At 28.7% G+C, this 21091-nt stretch overlaps 1 protein-coding gene across 2 annotated transcripts in view; it reads left to right on the top strand.

Annotated features, from left to right (window-relative positions):
- The window catches only part of LOC129919984 (limbic system-associated membrane protein-like), a 190483-nt gene extending 170920 nt beyond the window's left edge, over positions 1-19563 (top strand). The window contains exons 4-7 of one of the 2 annotated variants that reach the window (XM_056001130.1): positions 8464-8621; positions 12084-12294; positions 14712-14969; positions 18966-19563. In XM_056001130.1, coding sequence (XP_055857105.1) covers positions 8464-8621; positions 12084-12294; positions 14712-14969; positions 18966-19270 — 932 coding nt within the window. In that variant the 3' untranslated portion in view covers positions 19271-19563. The remainder of the gene's footprint in view (positions 1-8463; positions 8622-12083; positions 12295-14711; positions 14970-18965) is intronic. The other variant, XM_056001131.1, reaches the window with a different exon arrangement.
- The last annotated feature ends 1528 nt before the right edge of the window (positions 19564-21091 follow it).

Below are 21091 nucleotides of genomic sequence, written 5' to 3'. Positions count from 1 at the left end.
CTAATTTTTCATTTGATTTAAACGTCTAACCTAAGTAACTAGACTAGACAGTATCCTCTCCAACATTATTATGTTAATTTGTGACTATCATTTGATAAGTGACACAAGTGATCATCATTTACTCATGGACAATAAAACAAAACTCAAATAATTACTTCATCGAGTGGAAATAACACTTTAACAAAAAAAAAAAAAAAAACCAGAAACCCTTCTTCAATAAAATGACTCGTTCTCTTAAGTGACTATAAACGTCAATTTGAACTAGAAATACCCACAGTTTTCCCAGATAAAACAACCTAACCACAATAATAGTGCATGTTCGAACAAGGAAAGGGATGAAATTACAAAAACAACATAGAAAATGGATGAAAAAAAAAAACTTAAAAAAAAATGAAGGAATCCACCACAAGTAGCTAGCCGCTTTACCATTCATTGCTTTTTCAAAAGGATCCAAAAGCAGCAGCAGCAACCCCATTAAACTGAAGCATGTCCCCATCACTATAACCCTGAACCCTTTTTCCCGAGAACAATGCAGCGATTTCGCTTCGAGCCTTCCAACAATTCTACACTCTACTCCACTGTATATATTGCTACATGGTTTAAGTTGAAGTGGGGTTGTAGGTGTAACGTGTTATATAGAGGGAGAAAGAGAAAAGAGACGAATCGGGGAAGGCCGCTCAATTTTACAGTTTCAAACATTTGTTCTGCTCTTTATGGCGCTTTGCACATTTACCACAATTTTGACAGCATTACGTGTTCTATTGAAGTTATATCAACCGATGAAGGTGAAGGAAAACACGCTGGGCTAGAGAAGAGAGCGAGAGGGTATACAAAGTGAGTGTAGAGAAACTGGTAAACACGACAATGAGAGGTCGAAAAGAACGACCAAGTAGTTCAATGGGTTTTTTGGGGTAAAATTTCACCCAACAACAAGTGTAAAATGGAATCGGGATGCGTTTGTAAGCTTTGTTTTTTTTTTATTTTTTGTTTTTTTTTTATTCTTTTGTATTGTTTCTCATAAAGAAGGAATTTACCCCCATAAGCTGGGCTGGTATTTTGAACGTATACAATTTTACTGTTCAAACAAGAAGCTTTTTCAAACGAGGCAAAGGGTATAAGATGAGTTTCTCGGAATCTGTATACCTTCAATTTTTGGGTTATATTGGCAATATAGTTTACATTGAGTTTGGGTTGAATTGGGAGTTCAAATTTTATGTGTACTTTTGCATTGGGCACTTTACCTTAACATGTTTCAGTTTTTAAGGAGAAAATAGTTTTCGGAAACAAGTAACTTGGATGCCAGAAGAATACAATAGAGTAAGCTGTTTATTGAAGGTGTAAGGAAACACCGATAAAACAAAAACACGTGAAAGTACTAAAGTTCTTCAATTGGATGTTTTTTTTTCTTTTATTTGTTGTTACATACGAAATGTGAAAAGTGGATTATGGGTTAAGAGACTACACTTGTAAATTTGACGCTGGTATTTTCGTAATTATGTATTCCTTATAAAAAAAAAAATTGGATTTTGAATAAAAGGCTATACTAAGTACAAAATATTAGCTAATACTTTCTTCTATCTAAAAAAATGTTAGCTGGTATTTCTTAAATACGAGCAAATAATTGCAAAGTCTACACAAATGTGTTAACTTCTTTTCTGTTTTGGCTTCGTTATGATTTACGTTCCCACACCGTCACAACAAGTATAACTAATAATATAATCTGACTATTTTTAAAGATGCTGTCATTTAGAATTACCAAGTAATGAAATTACCTCATCATCCTTATTCTTCATCATCAATGTCTTTAACTTTTTTTTATTTTAATGAATTTGATTATAATTTTTGGTTATTCAAATTTTTTAGATAACTTACTTTGTTAAAAGACCCCCTCTTTCCACCTATTATTCACTTTGTTTTCATCAAAAAAAAAAAAAAGAAAAATCTTATCTTATCTCTTCCCCCAAAAAATTAGGGAAACCCATCGGCACTTTCTCATCAAATTACAAACATAATTTGATTAAACATCTTTTTTTCTTTCGAATAACTTATGAATACGCAGCAAAAATAAAAAAAATCATAAAAACCCAGTACCTTTATATAAGTATGTCTGCCTAAGTATTCTTCTGCATAAATAAATTTATACAATTTCATGGAAATGACTTTTGCCCATCGAATATTGATGAGAAAGAGAAAAAAATAAAAAAAAAAAAAATTTGTGAAGATTACCAAAGTTGGCATCTTGTTCCATGACAATCTGTCATAACAAGCAACGACGATGTCAAAAACATACATCACTCAGATAATTTAGATTTTTTTTTTATTATTTTATATTTTTTTCTTATCCTTAGTAAAATGACTGTTTTCTCTTTCCAAACTAAAGCAGAAAAAAAAAAAATTAAGAAGGCAGGAACAGTAGCAAAAAAATAAAAATAAAAAAAAAACTTCACCCAGGATGTCATAAAAAGTGTAGAAATTTGTTATGAATAGAATAAAAAATACGCTTGCCTGCGCCTCATTTTAACATTGTATAAAATAATATATCCTGGCTGGCTGGCATATGCCCAGCCGTCATTCTCGTCCTCCTCCTCGTCGTCGTCATCGTGTCCCGTCTCAATGAAAAACTAGCTTTAGAAGACCTATCGAACCGGAATAATTTATTTATCGATTTTATTTTATTTAGCAATTTTGCTTGTTATCAAATTGAGTGGAATTAAAAAAAAAAAAAAACAACAAAAAAATTCATATAGGCTCGGCTCGATTCAACAACAAGAAAAAAAGTCCTGTTTTTTTTTCTTATTTTGTATATGTTTTTTTTATTTTGAAGCATCTAAAACAACAAACAATATGCCTTGTTGTGTTTTAGTCAGCAGGATTCTCTTTTAATAGAATATAGAAAAAGGCTCACACCTTATGTTACGCAGATAAAGTTCTTTGTATTTCTTTGCTGCCTCTATCATACAAGAATTTAAATTGAAAATTGCGCAGCGTTTTAATATTCTTTGTAGTACCACATCATTTTTTTTTTCTTTTTTTTTTTTGCTTTTAACATTAAAAGAGTTGAATAGATGAGTTTTGTTTATGAAAAGTGTTGTTATAGTCAAAAACATACTACACAGATCACAAAGGAACTTTCATAAACACAAAAAAATGCTCCTTTAATTTTAGCAAAGCAAAAAATAAAAAAAAAGTGTTTACAAACTCACAGAAATTATGTCAAAATCTATAGGAAGTGCTTTTTTTAATCCATTATGGAAATTCAAAAAAAAAATTTGAAACATTCTTTTGTTTTCAAGATTTTACATTAAAAAAAAAAAATAAAATCACTGCATGTAACTTTTCATTTTTTGTAACTTATTGCACCTTAGACCGAACCCACAAGTGCATTTTCAGGGCCAACAGTTTTTTTTTTTTGTTATTTTAGATTCGGATTTGGAAGACATTTTTGAAAATGCTTTTCGAAAATTATTTTTTTTCGAAATAGATTTCTAATTTTATATCTGCTTCCGCATTTTACACATGTTTACACATTTTAGAAAAAAAAACATATCTGGATTCGAATAACTCTGCAACAAGACTTCAAAGAAAATTTTGACTTTAAGTTATTAATAGAGTTTTAAGAGACCTTTCTTTAGATGCCTCACTCAATAGATTTAGAAGACATTTCTAAAATGCTTTATAACTTAGATTTTTTTTCGAAAATCTTTAAAAATAAATTTGTACCTTATGGATGCCCATCTTCCTTACAAGTTGATTTTTTCTAACCGAAACCTATTTCCAGATTTGGGTCCAAAAATATCTACTCCCACATTTTGCAATGATACCGGCTACCGCTTCTAAGAAGTTTTTGCAATTTTTTTTCAGCGATCTTGATTTTTTTTCAAAAATCTAAAAAAAAAGTTTCAGGAAATTATTTTGTTTTGCCAAGTTGCAATTTTTGTTCATTTTTATACTGATGTAAAATTTTATGTTATTTTATTTATTTCATTATTATTTCATTTAATTTTATTTAATTTAACTTTATTGTATTTTATTATTATTTTATTTTATTCCATTTCATTTCATTTTATTTTATTTTATTTTATTTTATTTTATTTTATTTTATTTTATTTTATTTTATTTTATTTTATTTTATTTTATTTTATTTTATTTTATTTTATTTTATTTTATTTTATTTTATTTTATTTTATTTTATTTTATTTTATTTTATTTTATTTTATTTTATTTTATTTTATTTTATTTTATTTTATTTTATTTTATTTTATTTTATTTTATTTCACTTTATTTTATTTTATAAACTAAAATTTATTTTTAATTTATTTTTCACTTCAAATTTTCCCTTTGAGCAAGAACGTACAACCTATTTGTATCTTTTGCAAATAAATCAAAAGAAAAAAACGAGGGGGAGATAGATTTTAATTCAAGACTCTCAAAGTGGCTGAAGTCAGCTATATTGTACGAAGTATATATTGTTGCCCTTGTGCTTGTCTCTTTTGACGACCTTTGACAATATTTCAACAACGATATAATGAACAAAATGTAACTTCCAGCTCCTACACAATCAGAAGTAAACATTCATCCATCAACATTCTTCATTTGGCAGTGCGTATATATGTATAAGAGTATTTTATTTATTTTTTTTTTTTTGCTTGCTTCTCTTATTAGATACACAAACATAAAATAATAAAACGGCAAAAAAGAAAAATGACTTCTGGTCGTACGCACTTGATTGGCAAAAGTGGAAATTTGAAGGATACACTTGAGTTCATCTTGAGTTTACTTAGATACTAAATATGTGCGTTGAAAGGAAAAGCTTTTTCTTATTTTTTTTTGTGTTTTGTGTGTGAGTTTGTACTCCCCTCCAACTTTCTTCGATTTTTTTTTTTTTTTAGAGAAAAACATTTTTTTATGATCCAATCAGATATCTATTCACGCGTAAAGTGTTATTTTAATATTTATGAATGAGAAAATGGTGAATCATAAACACATTCTGAATGACAGATATTTATATGTATATGTACTTGTACATGTTGTTTCGCATGTATTTATATATGTATGTCAGAGCGAGTTTCATAAAGTGGCTGATTGAGGGAGCTTAAGGATATCTAGGAGAAGTACACTGAACGGAGAAGTAGGCTTCAACTTTTTTTTTAAATCAACAAACTTTGCTTATATTTTGTTTGGCCTCTGGTTGATGTGTATTTTGTAAATGTGTGCAAAGGTAAAAAAAAAGTTAAAGAGAAAACTCATTTTCTATCGGATTATCAGTTAGATCCAAATTGAAAGTAAATGGAAAGAAAAAGCCATTTAAATGTTGTTTGTATATTTGAAATAATATTTTATAAATGATTCAAAGGTTTGTTTGTATGAAGCTAGAAATGGCACGTGAGAGCTCTTTGACTGATGTTAAGTGTTGATACCAACGATTTTTTTGTGAAGATTTTTCATTCCAGAAATGTATATTTAAGGCTCATTAATGCATACGAAGGTTTTCAAAAGAAAAAAAAAAAAAACTGAAATAAAATTTAATATTCTTTACGAGTATTAATAAAACTTTGGTTTTGTTTAAGGAACTTTCTATTTTATAGAAGGAATTCCATCGTCACGCTTGTTATTTCGTACAGCTAATTTATTATTTTATTTTAAAACAGGACTTTACATAATTTACAGAAACTTTCTTAACATGAACAGTAGAATTTTTGTGCAAGAATCCTTAATTATAAATAAATAAATAAGCTTATTGTTTCAGCTCAAAATATTTATATCGACCATGTCTATACATCATCTACAAAAAGAGCTAGAATTTGTTGAACAGAATCAGTTTTCACCTCAAAAAAGCAAAAAAAAAAATCAATCTTTTTTGTCTTCTAACACAATTAAAACCATTTTCTTAAACGACAACCTATAAAAAAATTTATATCATCTAAAAGCTTATAATTTTACCTTTTAAATGAAGCTTTAATCATATCTCTACGATGCATACAAAGAAAGTAAGAATTTTTTAAAGCCAACCATGTCGAAATTTCAAACTGAGAAGTAGCGTAACTTGCTACACTGGCGGCTGGGGTCATCGGCAACAGCTCTCCACAGGTGCTTTAAGGTATTTTTCATGTTTTTCAATTTAAGATTGTAAAACTTGTAGAGCACGTACCGTTATGTGTGATAAATCAAATGATAAGGTAATATTGGGTTGGGGTCAAAATTCTGCCGGGGTCAAAATTCTTTTGTCAAAATTCTGCTTTTAAAATTCTGCTTTAAAAAATTCTGCTTTCAAAATTCTGCTTTTCAAAATTCTGTTTTTCAAAATTCTGTTTTTCAAAATTCTGCTTTTCATAATTCTGCTTTTCAAAATTCTGCAAAAAATAAAAAAGGGTTTGGAAAATGTTAAAAAGCGCGCGCTTTTAAACATTTTCCAAACCCTTTTTAATTTTTTGCAGAATTCTGTAAAATCATCTTTTTGAAAAATTATCTGCTTATTTGATTACTTACCTACATAATTTGTCATTTTTTAAATGCGAATTAATTTTTGTTTTATAAATGAATAAATTTGAAAATATTAAGAAAAGGTTTTTAATATTAAACATTTCCGAAAATAACTAAAAATTGATTAATTTATCAAATAAAGATGAATATTCAAAAATTTGAATAAGAAAAGGAATATACAACATCGGTTCCAATTAGTATACATATTTTATTTGAAAGAAAGTCAGTATATGCATTTCAAAAAATATTTGCGACACTTAAATACAAAAATTTAGGAAAGTACCAATGTTGAATTACATTAATGAGGTGTATTTTTCTTTAGCCAGCGCATATGCTATAAAAAAAAAACAGAATTAGCAGAATTTTTTTTGTTTAAATATAATGCTGGCAGAATTTTGAAAAGCAGAATTTTAAAAAGCAGAATTTTGAAAAACAGAATAGAAAAAAAGCAGAATTTTGAAAAACAGAATTTTCGCTGAAAAAGCAGAATTTTGAAAAGCAGAATTTTGAAGCCAGAATTTTGACCCGATCCCGGTAATATTATCAGCATGCGTATTAAAGTTAAATCAAATTTGCATGTGCTCTAAATCAAAAGAGATAACGTGTTTAGAAAAAGAACATCTTTTTTATTTCATGATTTTGAAATTATTTGAAATTTTGTACAATTATAGTTTTATCTATTACCTATCTAAATTATCTATAAAAACAAAAAAGTTATAATCAATTGATTTTTCCTGTCGCTTTTTCGTTTCATTTTGTTTCATATCACTACGATACTAAAGAAGTTTCCACTTCAAAAATAGTGTTTTAAGATGTACTCCTGAATTTTCGTCTAATTTGACTCTACTATCAATATAAATAACTCACTTTATCAAAACTAAAAGAATGACGACTTCCAATAAAAACACCTACAACAATATCGATTCTTCCATATATTTACACATAGCCATTCATACAAAATTATTCAACTTTTTGTTGGCGTTCCCTCTTTGAATTCTCAAAAACTTTAACAATACTACTGTTCACACTTGTGCAGTATGTCCTTGACAGTTAAGTAAAAGTCACACACACTCATATTGATTTAAATCTAACAAAACTTCAATTTATACACACAACATGATGATGATCATGACACAATGATTCTCTTTTACAATATAAAGTTAACTTTTCTCCTGATGATGATGATGATGGTACCTACTGTCTATATTATATACATATATAAACCCTCAAGTTCCATCCCATTAATTAAGTCAAACATTTTCTCAAAAACCATCAACATTTACCTCTGAATTCTGTACTCTCAAATGCTTTTAAATTAAATACAAGAGAGAGAGAGAGAGAGTACGAGTAGTGTAGTTTCCCTAGAGTTTTTAGGTATGCTAGAGTAATTTCTGCAGTCACTTTGAGTCATAGTTCGAAAACCGCAGTTACATTCAGAAACATCCTTTTTCAAATTGTCACCCAACAGTGAATATATAAAATACAACTTTCACACATACTCTCCACAAAACATATATAGAAGAGATGAACATAATAGTTTTTCGTTATAGGTTACGTTTTAAGTTAGGTTAGGTTTTACTTTTTTGTTTTCAAGGGAAACAGTTTTCTGAATTCGAAATATATTCGTATACAGGGAAAAGTTGTTGGTTTTACAAAATTGAGGTAAATGTGTATGATTTTTTTTTTTGAAAATGTTTTCAAATTAGTTTTCAAGAGTTGTTTTAGTAAAATTTGTCAATACACTAAAAGGTAAAGCCGCAATTTAAAGTTATAAATTAGTTTGGACTGTAATTACTATACAAGAGGGTTTTCATATAGTTTTGAAGGTCCTGTTTGACAGTTATGTGAGGTTATTTATTTGAAATTAACCTCAAAAATAATTTATTTTACATTTTAAACTAACCATAAACCAATGTCATGATGACACACAAAACCTATTAAATGTCTAATTTCAAAAATTATTACTTTTTGTTCATTTTGCAGGAACCAAATCAATATGTGGTGATGTTCATCAACCCCATTACTGGGAAACACCCTATTCCCAGCCATATTTCGACAACTCAACAAGACGAGAAGTTACAGCGACAGTGGGACAATCTGCTCTGCTGCATTGCAGAGTGAGAAATTTGGGTGATAGAGCGGTAAGTTTTAATTTTATTTGAAAATACTGTTTTTTTTTCCTGCCACAAGTCAATTATTTTCTGCTGAAAATATTTATCCTCCTCTCGTGAAACAATAATTCGCCAGAAGTATGACATTTTTTAAGACTGCAGTCTTAATGAAAATTGGTTAAAATCAAACCGAAAGAAAGTAATATTTGCTGTTAAATTGTATCCAATAAATTTCTATTGATAATTCTCACAATGAAACTGCCAACAGTTTCCATTAACCAACATAGCCATTTCTCCACATGAGCTGTTTCCAACGATATTATGTAGGTGAAGGTATCTTTCTATTTAGATACAATATCTATCCACACCATATGCTCTGCTCTAGGTCGGTCGGTTCGTTGGCTGGATTACTTTACTAAATCGTTTATTGTTGTACTGGACTATTGCACAATTATTGATTGCACAACACTATAACAGGACTTTCGATAAAAGAATGGATATACTTATATATAAATAAATAAATATGTGAAACTTGTAGGGGTTGTTTGCTTTGCTTTGATTTTTTTTTTGTTATTTTCGACACAAAGCCACTCAATTTATAAACCTCTGGGTTTCCTTGACCACAACCATTTCACCTTCAAAAAATAAATGTGATGTTTAACGAACGGAAATTGTTGTATCTGAATTTTTTTTTCTTTTCATTTTTACTTTCTTTCAATTTATGTGGTGACATAGGAGAATACATATTTTTATTTTCAATTTTTTATAAGATTGTTTGTCAGTCAGGAGCAATAATTTCAAAGACTCATGCCAGCATGAAATTTTTAAAAGGAAAAAAAAAACACCCTGCACCCTTTTTTCTATAGACAACACAGGCTGTGTACTGTACACAGGAACTGTAAAAGTCGAGAAATTTTATTTTATTTAGAGCAGCAGAAAGGACCTAGGCACACACAAGGACGAGTCACATCAAATTCTTTTCTTTTGTCCGTAAATTGACAAATTGACAAAATTGCATGTCTCTCTACAATAAACGTTCTTTCTCTCTCACTCTATCTTACTTTCAATATCTTTTTCTCCTCTATAACCTTCTATCCATTTTCGACATTCTTTTAGTATGTCTACTGCAGTAGAAAGGCATTTGGGAAATGCATCATAGATAGAGTACATATCCTGGCGCAGCCATATGTGATGTTGGGTTGTTGGTTGGATGATATCCAGGGCTACTATTGGATTGGGTGTGGAAGAAAATTCTAAATTTACCTTAACTGGAACATGTCACTCAGTGCTGCACAGCAGACATGTAACACAAGTATAATATCGTGTCCCCCGCGCTGCACTTTGTACACTAACAACGTGCTTGCACTTTACTTCCTGGAGAAAAACTTTGGCTTTTTTGATCCTTTATATTTTTTTTCTAGGACAAACACTGCTTTGAATTTATTATATATATTTTTAAGTATTTTACTTATATGTAGGTGGTATAAACACTATGTTTGACAGGTGAAAAAAATATACATATAAGAGAAATAAAATTATTTAGAAAAATTTATCTCAAGGTAAAAGGATACTGTCCTAAAGCATTGCATAATATCAAAGGTCTTAACAGGAATTCTTTTGTTGAATATTTAAAAAGATAGAAATCCAAGGCAATAAGATCTTACAGTCTTGACATTACTTCCAAATGGTTAAATTTTATTTTGGTTTTGACCACCAAATGTAACGTTTTCCAGAAATGTTTCTTCTGTCTCACGATTCTAGTGATTAATTCGTTTTTCGACTGAAAGAGTATATGTCGCTGGTGAAGGTGCAAATAATGTCGACCAAAACTTTGTTTCTCCAGAACCTTTTCTGGTTTCATACAAAAGTGTTGGCTAAAATATAGTGTGAATTATAATTGGATAGAAAAACTTTTTGCTAATCTTCTTATATTTTGGATTTTTTTCTACGAATAAACCATGACTGCATTTTAGGAACTGGAAGAATTTCAATAATACACGATAGGTATATAACACAAACGAAACTTCTTGCTATTTGTTCGTTATTTTTTTTATTTTAGTGGTTCATGAACCTTGAAGCAGTCAAATGGTGCTCAAATAAATTTCATTTTTCTGGAAATTGAAACACCCCGAAATCCACGAGCTGTCCGCCAAACTTTTTTTTTGTGGTTCAAGTTTGAACGTCAGCTCTTTTGTTTAAGTTAAACAAAAGAACCTAAGTACTGTTGGATCACTAAAATCGTTCCAATATGACAAAATATTGGGAGATTAATCATTTATTTTTACATTACAAAAGAATATTTCTTAAATTCTTTCTCAAATTTAAATCACTTATAAGAACAACTTCAAAAATTTAATCAAAGTCGATGAAGGTGCTTACGATAAAAAGTGGTGAGCGAATTTTTCTTAAACTTCTTTAAAAGTTTTTTCTATTGCCAATATTAAAAATTTCCAAAACTTGAGAAAAAGACATGTATTAAAAAAGTGGGAGTGGCAGTGAGAGGATTTCTTTTTATTATTATGTGGTTCGTTTATTGGCAGCAATGAACCTCACTTTTTTGTGCGCTATGTTCTAACAAAACACTAAAATCTCAATAAAAAAAGAAAGAGGGTGGGGGTAGAAGGGTATCCAACCAAATATACAAAAAAATCATTGCATTCGGTTGATCCGTTTCAGAACACTTTTCTGAAACACGAAATGATTACCAATATATTCTCATATTCATTTCCTATGAATTATTTAATACATCAAACTACTGCGTCTTGTTTTTACAAGAATACAAACAAAAATATATTTGCCTACTAAGTAATTATTCTTAAATACATATCCTGGGACTATTTTCAAACTATAAACAAATCCCAAAAGTCTTTCTACATAATATTGTAGCTTTTTTTATGAAATGATATACATACGTCATAATTCCGACAAGTTAATCAAATAAGAGAACATCCTCAAAACCATTCCCCAACATCATCATGAATCAGACAGAAGGGATATTATTAAATAAACCTCAAGGTATTTTGTTGTCTTCAAGGTTTTATTATAGAAATAGCAACATCATCATCGTTATCATTCTTTTTGAATAAACTGTAGCATACCCATCACGAGAGAGAGACAGAGAGAGAAAAAGTCATCATTACTCACATCTGTTTCTGCACTATTTCATGCCTGAACAATTTTGTTATGTTCCATGAAATTGCAAAAAAAAAAAATATTATATATATAATATTATTTTCCAGTGCAAGAGATTCAACATTGAATCTTTTTTTCAAAAAATAAAAAAAAAATCTATAAGAAACTCAGTTTCAAGAAAAATCTCCAAGGATTAATTTTTCAACCAACAAGCTGAAGAAATCCTAAACTTGTGGCAAGAAAAAAAAAAGAATGAAGAAGAAAAAAAAACTTTCTTTCTTTGAACTATTCAAATATAAAATATATAAGTTTATGCAACATATTTTTGTACTCAAACAAAAAAAAAAATGTTTTTGACAGGTTTCGTGGATAAGAAAAAGAGACCTACATATTCTTACAGTTGGCATTCTAACTTATACCAATGACCAGAGATTTCAATCATTACACACAGAAGGATCAGATGAGTGGACATTGAGGATATCATCTCCACAGCCTAGAGATTCCGGCACATATGAGTGCCAGGTTTCAACAGAACCAAAAATAAGTCAAGGTTTTCGACTAAATGTTGTGGGTAAGTTTTTTTTTTTTTTGTTTGATTTTTTTTCCTGAAAAGTTTAGCTAGGACATTTTTACAAAATTAAATATATCAAAAGTCAAGGATATTGATATATGAACTTTGAGTAAAAGTTTAAGATTTTAATTCGAAAAACTTTTAAGTAAAGATAAAATCCTCAAAAAAAACTTATCTGGTAGATTTTAAATCCTGCCCCTTTTTTGAAATGCCATTTTGCCAATTTAAGGACACACAAAAAAAATCGGGCTTAAAAAAATATTTGTTTTTTATAATTTTCGAAGCAGGTTTTCATGCAAGAAATTATTCCGAAAACAAAAAATCAACCAACATATCACATCGTTTGCCATAAAAAAAAACACACACACACAAAAAAATGACCAAAGGATATCTGAACGGTTTAAGGGAATCGATAAAATTTTATATTTTCCATCATCATCGTCATAGAACAAGGAAATATCCATTGTCATTGCATTGGAGGGATTAAAACCAAAGAGTAAACTTTTTTTATTATATATTTTCGTATGAATATCCAGAAAATCCTAAAGCCGTTGGAGCCTGAAGAGCACAATAATGAACATCGGTTGAGTGATTTAAGAAAAGATTTATTAAAATGTCATTGTCTGTGCAGTTTGTTCTTTTTGTTTGTCTTTTTTTTTTTTGTGAATAGCATCTAGATTTTAATATCGAAGGAAGAGATAAAAGATGAAAGGATAATAGTGCTGGGCTTTAAAATTGATGACTTGAGTAATTTGTTTCAGATTACCTCTTTATCACAGTTGGATTAAGAAGATAAAGAAAAGTGTTTTTTTTTTTTGTATTAAGTAGCCAACAATTGAAGTAGCCAAGAGTTTGAAAAAGCTAAAAAATATTAATGACAAAAAAATATATATGTCACGTCACTGTTGGTCCTGCTGGATTATAAGAGAAATATCTGAATTTTTGAACATTGGAGATTTTTCTTGAAAGTTGTTTTTAATCTTGAGTATAATCCTGGACATAAAATCTAAAAACAAATCTCTATGAAAAATAAAGTTTCTTAACAAGAATATTTATGAAGAAACGTTCTTGTTAAGATACTTTTTTAATATGGACCAGGATTTTTTTTTATTAAAAACAAGTTCCTAAAAACTCTTTTATTTAGTCTTGATCCCACAGGCGACTTAGATATTTTTGTCCAGGGGCGTAGTAACCATTGAAGCTAATGAGGCAATGTCCCGGGGCCCCTGAATGCCAGGGGGCCCCATGAGTTTTAGAGTCATTAGTATTTTAGCTTATTTTAATTGTTGACTACTAAATGTGCCCATGATTATGAAAGTGGACTAAGTCACTTTTTGCATTGTTTGAAGAAAAACTTACATAATTATTTTTGTTATAACGATTTAATTCTATTTCTTTTATAAAATCACTAGAGGAGCAATAAAGAAGTTTATTTACTGCAATTTCGCTTTCAAATAAAGGCTAGATTTGATGCCATTTTTAGGAGTGACTTAGTCCACTTTCATAATTAAGGGCACAAATATTAAGATATATTTATCTTTTTTATCCGGCTATTGATCTGCCCCCTTAGAACTCAAGAAATATTTCTCTGTTGATAAGGGCGGATCCCAACGCCAGTTAAAATTAAAATAAATAATGTCACGTTGACAATTTTCACGAACTGATGTAGTTTTTTTTTTTGTATATATTTTCGTATCTCTTTTTTTTTTTTTTTTTTTCTTTAAGATTTTTTTTTACTTTCAACTATGCTATGCATACCAATCAACTCTGGAAATTTATCTTGGTGTAAACTGTTTTCTTGAAAAATTTCATCAAGAATATAATAAAAAAGATATTTTCCTCCTGAAAAAACACCACAAAGAAACTCCATGTACTGTAACTAATTCCAATAAAGTGTTATGTCATGACAAAAACTTTCAAAAACACCTCATCACCATAAACACACATACTTATAGTCATTTCATATAACATACCTACTACATAGCTGCCTTCCAACTATGTTGTGATAAATATCACTTAATCTTCATTCTTTAACAAACATCCTTACAACACATCCTTACCTTTCCTTATTCTCTTCATCACATCAAAAATTTCACGTTAAATTCATCCTTGCGCGTGCACTTTTAGTGTTTTTAAAGATTTTTTTTTTTTTGATGCGATGCAAGTTGTGAGTTGGTAGGTAGTCTTTGTTGTATAACTTACCTTCCACCAAACATTCTGGTATATTTATGTATAAGTAAAATCATAAATTTACCTCCTCAACTATACTCTTTCATCATTATTTAATAAAAGTTTACAAAATTTTATATTCTCTTTTTCCTTGTTTTTTTTTTGTCTTCTCGTTTCATTTAAAAACTTATTTTTTGATTTTATATGTTTTCTCTTCTTTCTTTTTTCGTTTTTGTCCGTTTTGATAGTATCACGTGCGAAAATCCTTGGCAACTCAGAACTTTTTATAAAAAGTGGCAGTGATATAAATCTGACATGCCTGGCGATGCAATCACCAATACCGCCGTCATTTATTTATTGGTACAAAGGAAAACGTGTCATGAATTATTCGCAACGTGGTGGCATCAACGTTATAACAGAACGACAGACTCGGACGAGTAAATTATTGATAGCAAAAGCAACGCCAGCTGATTCTGGCAACTATACCTGTTCGCCGAGTAGTTCAGGTAAGTGTCAAAAAATAAAACGAACATATAAATGTGTTTTTTTGTTTGTCCCTTTTTTAGTTCTTTTTTTTTTTGTTTGTGTTTGTTGTTGTTTTGTAAGATACCATAACGAGTATAGGGAAATTTGTGACAGAAAAGTGGTGTGCGATATGGAAATGCATATGACATCAAACTTTATGAAAAATGGCTCTCTCACGGAAACAGAAAGGAAAAAGTATTATTTTTCTTGATGTCGGTGTCAGAGCGTGTGGATGTCCTTTGTTTTGACATTGAAATATAAGAAATTAAATCATTATCGTTTGGATTGTTATATCATATCATATTTTTTGTGTGGAGTAACTTACAATGTGGATGGTTATAATGATATCATGGGAATAGAGTTTACACGAATGATAGTAAATATACACAAACAGATAATGTGCTTCCTGTACCCTCATATCTACATCGAACTTCTGTCTCTTCGTTCTGGGCAACATTGAACAGCGTTGTTATATTGCAAAGATATTAATATTCTTTAAAGTTGCATGAAGGATAAATAAATTACTTTCAAAAATACTCCTCAACCGTGAACCTCAATATCTCAGTGATATGATAACTATTCCATCTTCACAAAGGACTCGTATGCTTACTCATCCGCGCTATACCTCCCTCACATCCGAGCGTCATTTCTTCGTATATTCAGTTAGACTATGGAATTCTCTCCCACAAAATATAAGAGAAATAGACGATGTTTCGAAACTACAAACTAGAATAAAGCTTCACTTTTCACAGCAATAATAACTTGTTTACAATTTGATACCAAATTTATAGTTTTTTTCCCTATTTTCCTTCTTTTTCTTTTTTCTTCTCTTTTGTTTTTTTTTTTTTTTCTTTCTTGGTTTCATTTTTTTTAATAAAATTTTCGAATGTATTTTAGTAACAAAATTGTCAAATCCTAGCATTCATTAAATGTTTAATTGTAGCTTATACCTAAGTTATAGTTTATTTAAATAAATAAATAAATTTATTAGTAAGGACCTTTTTTGAAGCAGAGTAGATTTTCTAGAACAAAAATATGAAATTTTTCAAAATTAACTCCACATTAAAAACACTATAACAACCCTGCTTTTTTCAACCATTCACAATTGTACAACCTCTTTAATCTAAGAGTTCGAATGTCCTAGAGCTCCTCCACTTATAACCCGCATTCTCGCCAGTCACAACATTTACGCGATGATGTTCCATTTATTCTCTACTGCCACCTTATATTCCAAGGGAGAGATATTTAAGCTTCTTGCCTTCGTGATATTATGCTTCTCGTATATAGAGTATAGAGAGAAGACCAAGAGGGCTTATTGTGTGAAACAATAAATCACCTAGAATAACTGGGTCAGTAATGCTAAGCCAAAATGTAGACCACATAGTTGTTGTTTAGAGAGAAATGTTTGTTTGTCTATGTGCGTGTGTGTGTATGAATAAGGAGCATAAAACAGAAACATACTAAAACAAATAGTAATCCCTTCTAACATTCAAATGAATAGGTGGAATACTGAACACACGGGAATCCTTTTTTTTTGTCCTGTTTTTATTTTTTATTTTTATTTTTTATTTTTATTTTGTTCAAATAAAGTGTGTTTAGTTGCCCTACAATATATACACAAGCTTAGCATTGTTGACTTCTCTAACTATGTTAGACTGAAATAGGTGTACTTTGCGCGCGTGTTTTATTTATGTTTTTTTTTTCTGTTTTTGTTTGAAAGGTAGGTACCTACTTTACCCACTTTTCATAAAACTAAAAAGGACAAGGTACATTTGAAGAGGCACATATATTCATGTCATACATATGAATATGGAAAATGTTAGGTTAGCTGCTGTGTATGAGAAAAGAGATCCTTGTTATCTTAACTTAAACGAGTTTATACATTTTGTCAACAAAGAATGTATACGTCTTAGTTGAGTATGAGGAAAGAACGTGATTTGGCTTTTAGAAAGGAGTTACCTTTGATATAAGTTCAGTTAGGAAAAAAGTATTTTAAAATTTGCTTTTGGCTTAGTATAAGGTTGTTTAATTTTAAGACTTTGTAGTTTGAGTTTTGTTTTTGATTAGAAAAAATATTTAAATAAGTCAAATAGACAGGGTTTTTAGAATGTGTAAACTATTTACAGCAAAAAAAAGTACGTATACGCCCGAGTTAACAATAAAAAATAAATCTTCCAATGTGATTTCATCGAGTTGATCAATTTTTGGTTGGTGTATAGAATAGTGAATCCTTGACGCAATGGAAAGATCCTCGTTTCCAAAGCTGGAGCTATCGCCAACGGTTATTTTTTCCCTTGAATGCGTTGTAGTTTCAACCTTATGATTGATAAAATATTTTCAATATTACCAATATTGAGATTTTATAGGAATTCATAACGACTTTAAACGTATTTTTGTTGAAAGGGTGTTTTTTTAAGAGTACCTAGATGAAATTCAAAATTATGAAGTTATTGACAATCATTGGAATCAATAACAATAATTTAGGTGAAAGGGTATTTTTTTGAGAAAAAGGGAAATTTAACCTTACAACATTTATGATGAAATTCATTTCAAACTTTTTGAAATTTTTGAATTGCTGCATGCCTGCAAAATGTATATTAATTTATGCATTAATTTATTGAATTCAATTTGATATACAAAAATAGTACGTATACGCCCGAGTAGTCATTGACAAATATTCTTACAATTTCTAGAGAAAAGAAAAAAAGCACATTTTGACCGTCACTTTCATGCAAGCTTTTTCTTCTTTCTTTTTTTTTTCTTTTCCCTTCCCGAACCATTTTTCTAAACAGCACTACTCTGTTCATAGCCTTTTACACATACTTGGAGTTATTTTACTTTCGTGAATTTCTCTAATTTTCAACTCGAAAAAAAAAAACTGTGGAAAACTCAAAAATTCTTTTTCCCTTGAATTCAATACTACAGTTTTTCACTGAAATACAGTCATTCAAAAAATACTAAACTATTATACGCTTTTTTCCCTTTTAACTAGATTTTTTGAACTGCTTCACTTCAATTCACATTATCGTTTTCGATTTATCCCGATTTTATGGAGTAAATAACAAAATCATTTTACATAAATTCAATATCCTAATCAATTCAATTGAAGTGCCTTTGTGAATTTTACATTTTCAATGTTGAAAATTGAATCCTTAAACTTTTTTATTACACAGTCCTTTTTTATATTCATGCTCCAGATTCAATGTAGTCCTTTTTGATGACCTTGTCGGTAGCTATAGAGAGAATTTATAATAAAAAAACCCTCAAGCGCTCATTTGAATTCCACCTAACATTGAAAAATTCAACCTCGTCTTTTTTTTTTTTATTCACCTTTCCAATGATGACGCATGTGTATGAACTAGCATTACCTCCTCTCTAAAACACCCAAAAATTAATTCACATAGAAAAACTACAAAAAACGCCAACTAAAGTCATGTTGTAGATATTCTGCATTTCTGCAACTAAAGAATAAACAAAATGAAAAAAAAAAACTTTATATATTCTTATTCATAAAGAAACAAAATTTTTGTTCACAACATCACATTCATGTTCGTCCTGTAAAAGCAAGCTTTTCTTTTAGTCCTTTCAAATATTATTTTCTATTTTTTTTTCTTCCATTTTTTTTTTTTTTGAGAGAGATATGAGAAAAGCAAAGTAACTTTGCTTATTCTGCTATGAATAAAAAATGCTGCACATGAAACAAAACAACAACAACTACAAGAACACAACACAAAAAAAAAAGGATCTGATGTTTCTGCTGATGCAGTGAATGAAAATGAAAAATATCCTTTTGAAAATAGAAATTAAGTGGTTCACTTTTACACATGTAGAAATAATTCATAAAAAAATATTATATATACGAGTACATTTTTTTAATTTCTCTTTTTTGTAAAAAGTAAGTCTTCTTTATCCCTCTTAAACTTTTTTGTGCATTTTTGTTCTTCTTTTTTATTTTTTTCATACATTTTTACGTGCAGATTCAGACAGCGTTGTGGTGCATGTTATAAACGGTGAACATCCTGCCGCAATGCAGCATGGCAACAGTACTACAACTACAACAAGTACTACCAACAATTTTGCATCATCATTGCATTGTTATCGAAAACGAAAACTGACGGCAGCTACCACGACGACGATATTCACCTCCAGCAGCAATACATTTCTACATCATGCAATTACTACATTACAATTGTTCCTAGTGGATGATTGCATAAGTTGGATAATGATATTTGTGTTGTGTCTGTCATCATCTTCAATAGGATATGTTTGGTCCTTTAGGTGATTAAGATTGTAAGAGAAAAAAAATGACTAATTGCTATTTTTTTTTATATAATCTGATTTTTAACAAAAACAAAAAACAAAAGAAGGAATAAATAAAAACAAGGATTTTTGGAGTCTATTATTTTTAAGAAAATAAAATGTGATTTTTTGAACGACTATATTATTAATTAGATGTAAGAAGAATAAATAATAATAATTGTTAAGCTTTGATTAAAAATAAAATTAAATGTAGGTAAGTTTAAATTTTTCTTTTTCTAAGATTTCTCAATTTTATAATTCTAAATTAAGACTTCATGGGATTTTTTAAAATTAATTTTTTGCGCATTGATTTTTTTCCATAATTTCTTTTTATTTTTTCTTGCAATTCATTACAATTAAAAAAGTGTTTTTTTTATAGAAACAATTATTTTTTAAAAAATAACTTAAATTTGTACTCCAGAAGTACATTGTACAAGACTTAAAATTTAAGCAAAGCCCCTATTCTGTATATTTTTCTCTCTAAACAACTGATAACAGGTATTAAAAACAAAACATAACATTTTTTCGAAAATTAGAAAAAAAAAAAAACAAAAACAATAAACAAAACAACTTCTCCAAGGACAATTATGTACTTTAGTTCAATTTACTGCCCTTTAAAAATGTTCAAAAAAAGAGAAATTTCGGTTGATCTCGTATACCTACATAGTTTGATTTTTCTTATTTTTTTATTTGATTTTTTTTTTATATTTCAAACCCATTTCAGTTACAGCAACAATTTTTAAGATTTTCAACTTTTTCTCCATAAACAGTAAAGACAAATAAATAATAAGCACATTTATAAGATCACAACAAATTATAAAACTCTGTATAGTAATAAAAGTCATATAAAAAAAAACTAAAAACTGATAGTAAATAAAAAAAAAACAGAAACTTTTGCATCTGCTGTTCATGATTATAAAGAAATAATTAATACACAACAGCAGTGGAATATAATTTTAAATAAAACAACAATAAACCTAAAAAATGTCATAAAAAAAAGAGAAATTAAAAAAATGCACTCAGCGAAATTGACTTACAAAACTTAAATTTTATTTCATAAATAATAATTTTATTAAAATTATTAAATAAAACATTAATATAACATTATAAAAAAAAAACTTCATAGAGAATGGAAATGCATTTATATGGTATACAGCAACAAACAGTTGAATTTTAATATTTTTTTTCATTTTTTTAATATTTCTCTATTTATATATTTATTTATTAATAAAATTCATATTTGTAAATAAATAATACAATTAAATATAATTATTAACACTAAACTTATGAATGACTTATAAATAAAATTGAAAAAAAAATGTACATCAACTAGACACAAAAAAAAAAGTAAAATCTGTAAATTATAAGGAATTCTCACAAGGCTTTGGTTATTTAAAACAAAAAAATCGTAATATTTACTATGTACCTATATTCAATTATTTAAGTTTGATATGAATGTATATGAAAATAAATTTTAAGAAAATTAAAAAAACAAAAAATAAAACAAAGAGTGAAAAGGTCAATAAAATAAGACAAAATGAATGATAAGAAATAATATATTAATTTTTTCTCATTTTTAAGATATTATTACTATTAACAATTCTTTATTAAAGTAATAACAAGAAATTTAAAAAACAAAAAAAAATAAACATGGCAACAAATGCCGCCTGTCGGCGTTTTGAAGATATTATTTACAGGTAAGTTTTTGAAAAAAACATTTTTTATAAAGAAACTTTACATAATTTTTTTCTTGCAATCTTAAAAATTTCAACACATTTTAATAAAATCAAAGTAAAACCATGCG

This window comes from Episyrphus balteatus, chromosome 4, assembly GCF_945859705.1.
Source record: "Episyrphus balteatus chromosome 4, idEpiBalt1.1, whole genome shotgun sequence".
NCBI classification, from domain to species: Eukaryota; Metazoa; Arthropoda; class Insecta; order Diptera; family Syrphidae; genus Episyrphus; species Episyrphus balteatus.
This window is presented reverse-complemented; position numbering and strand designations above follow the sequence as displayed.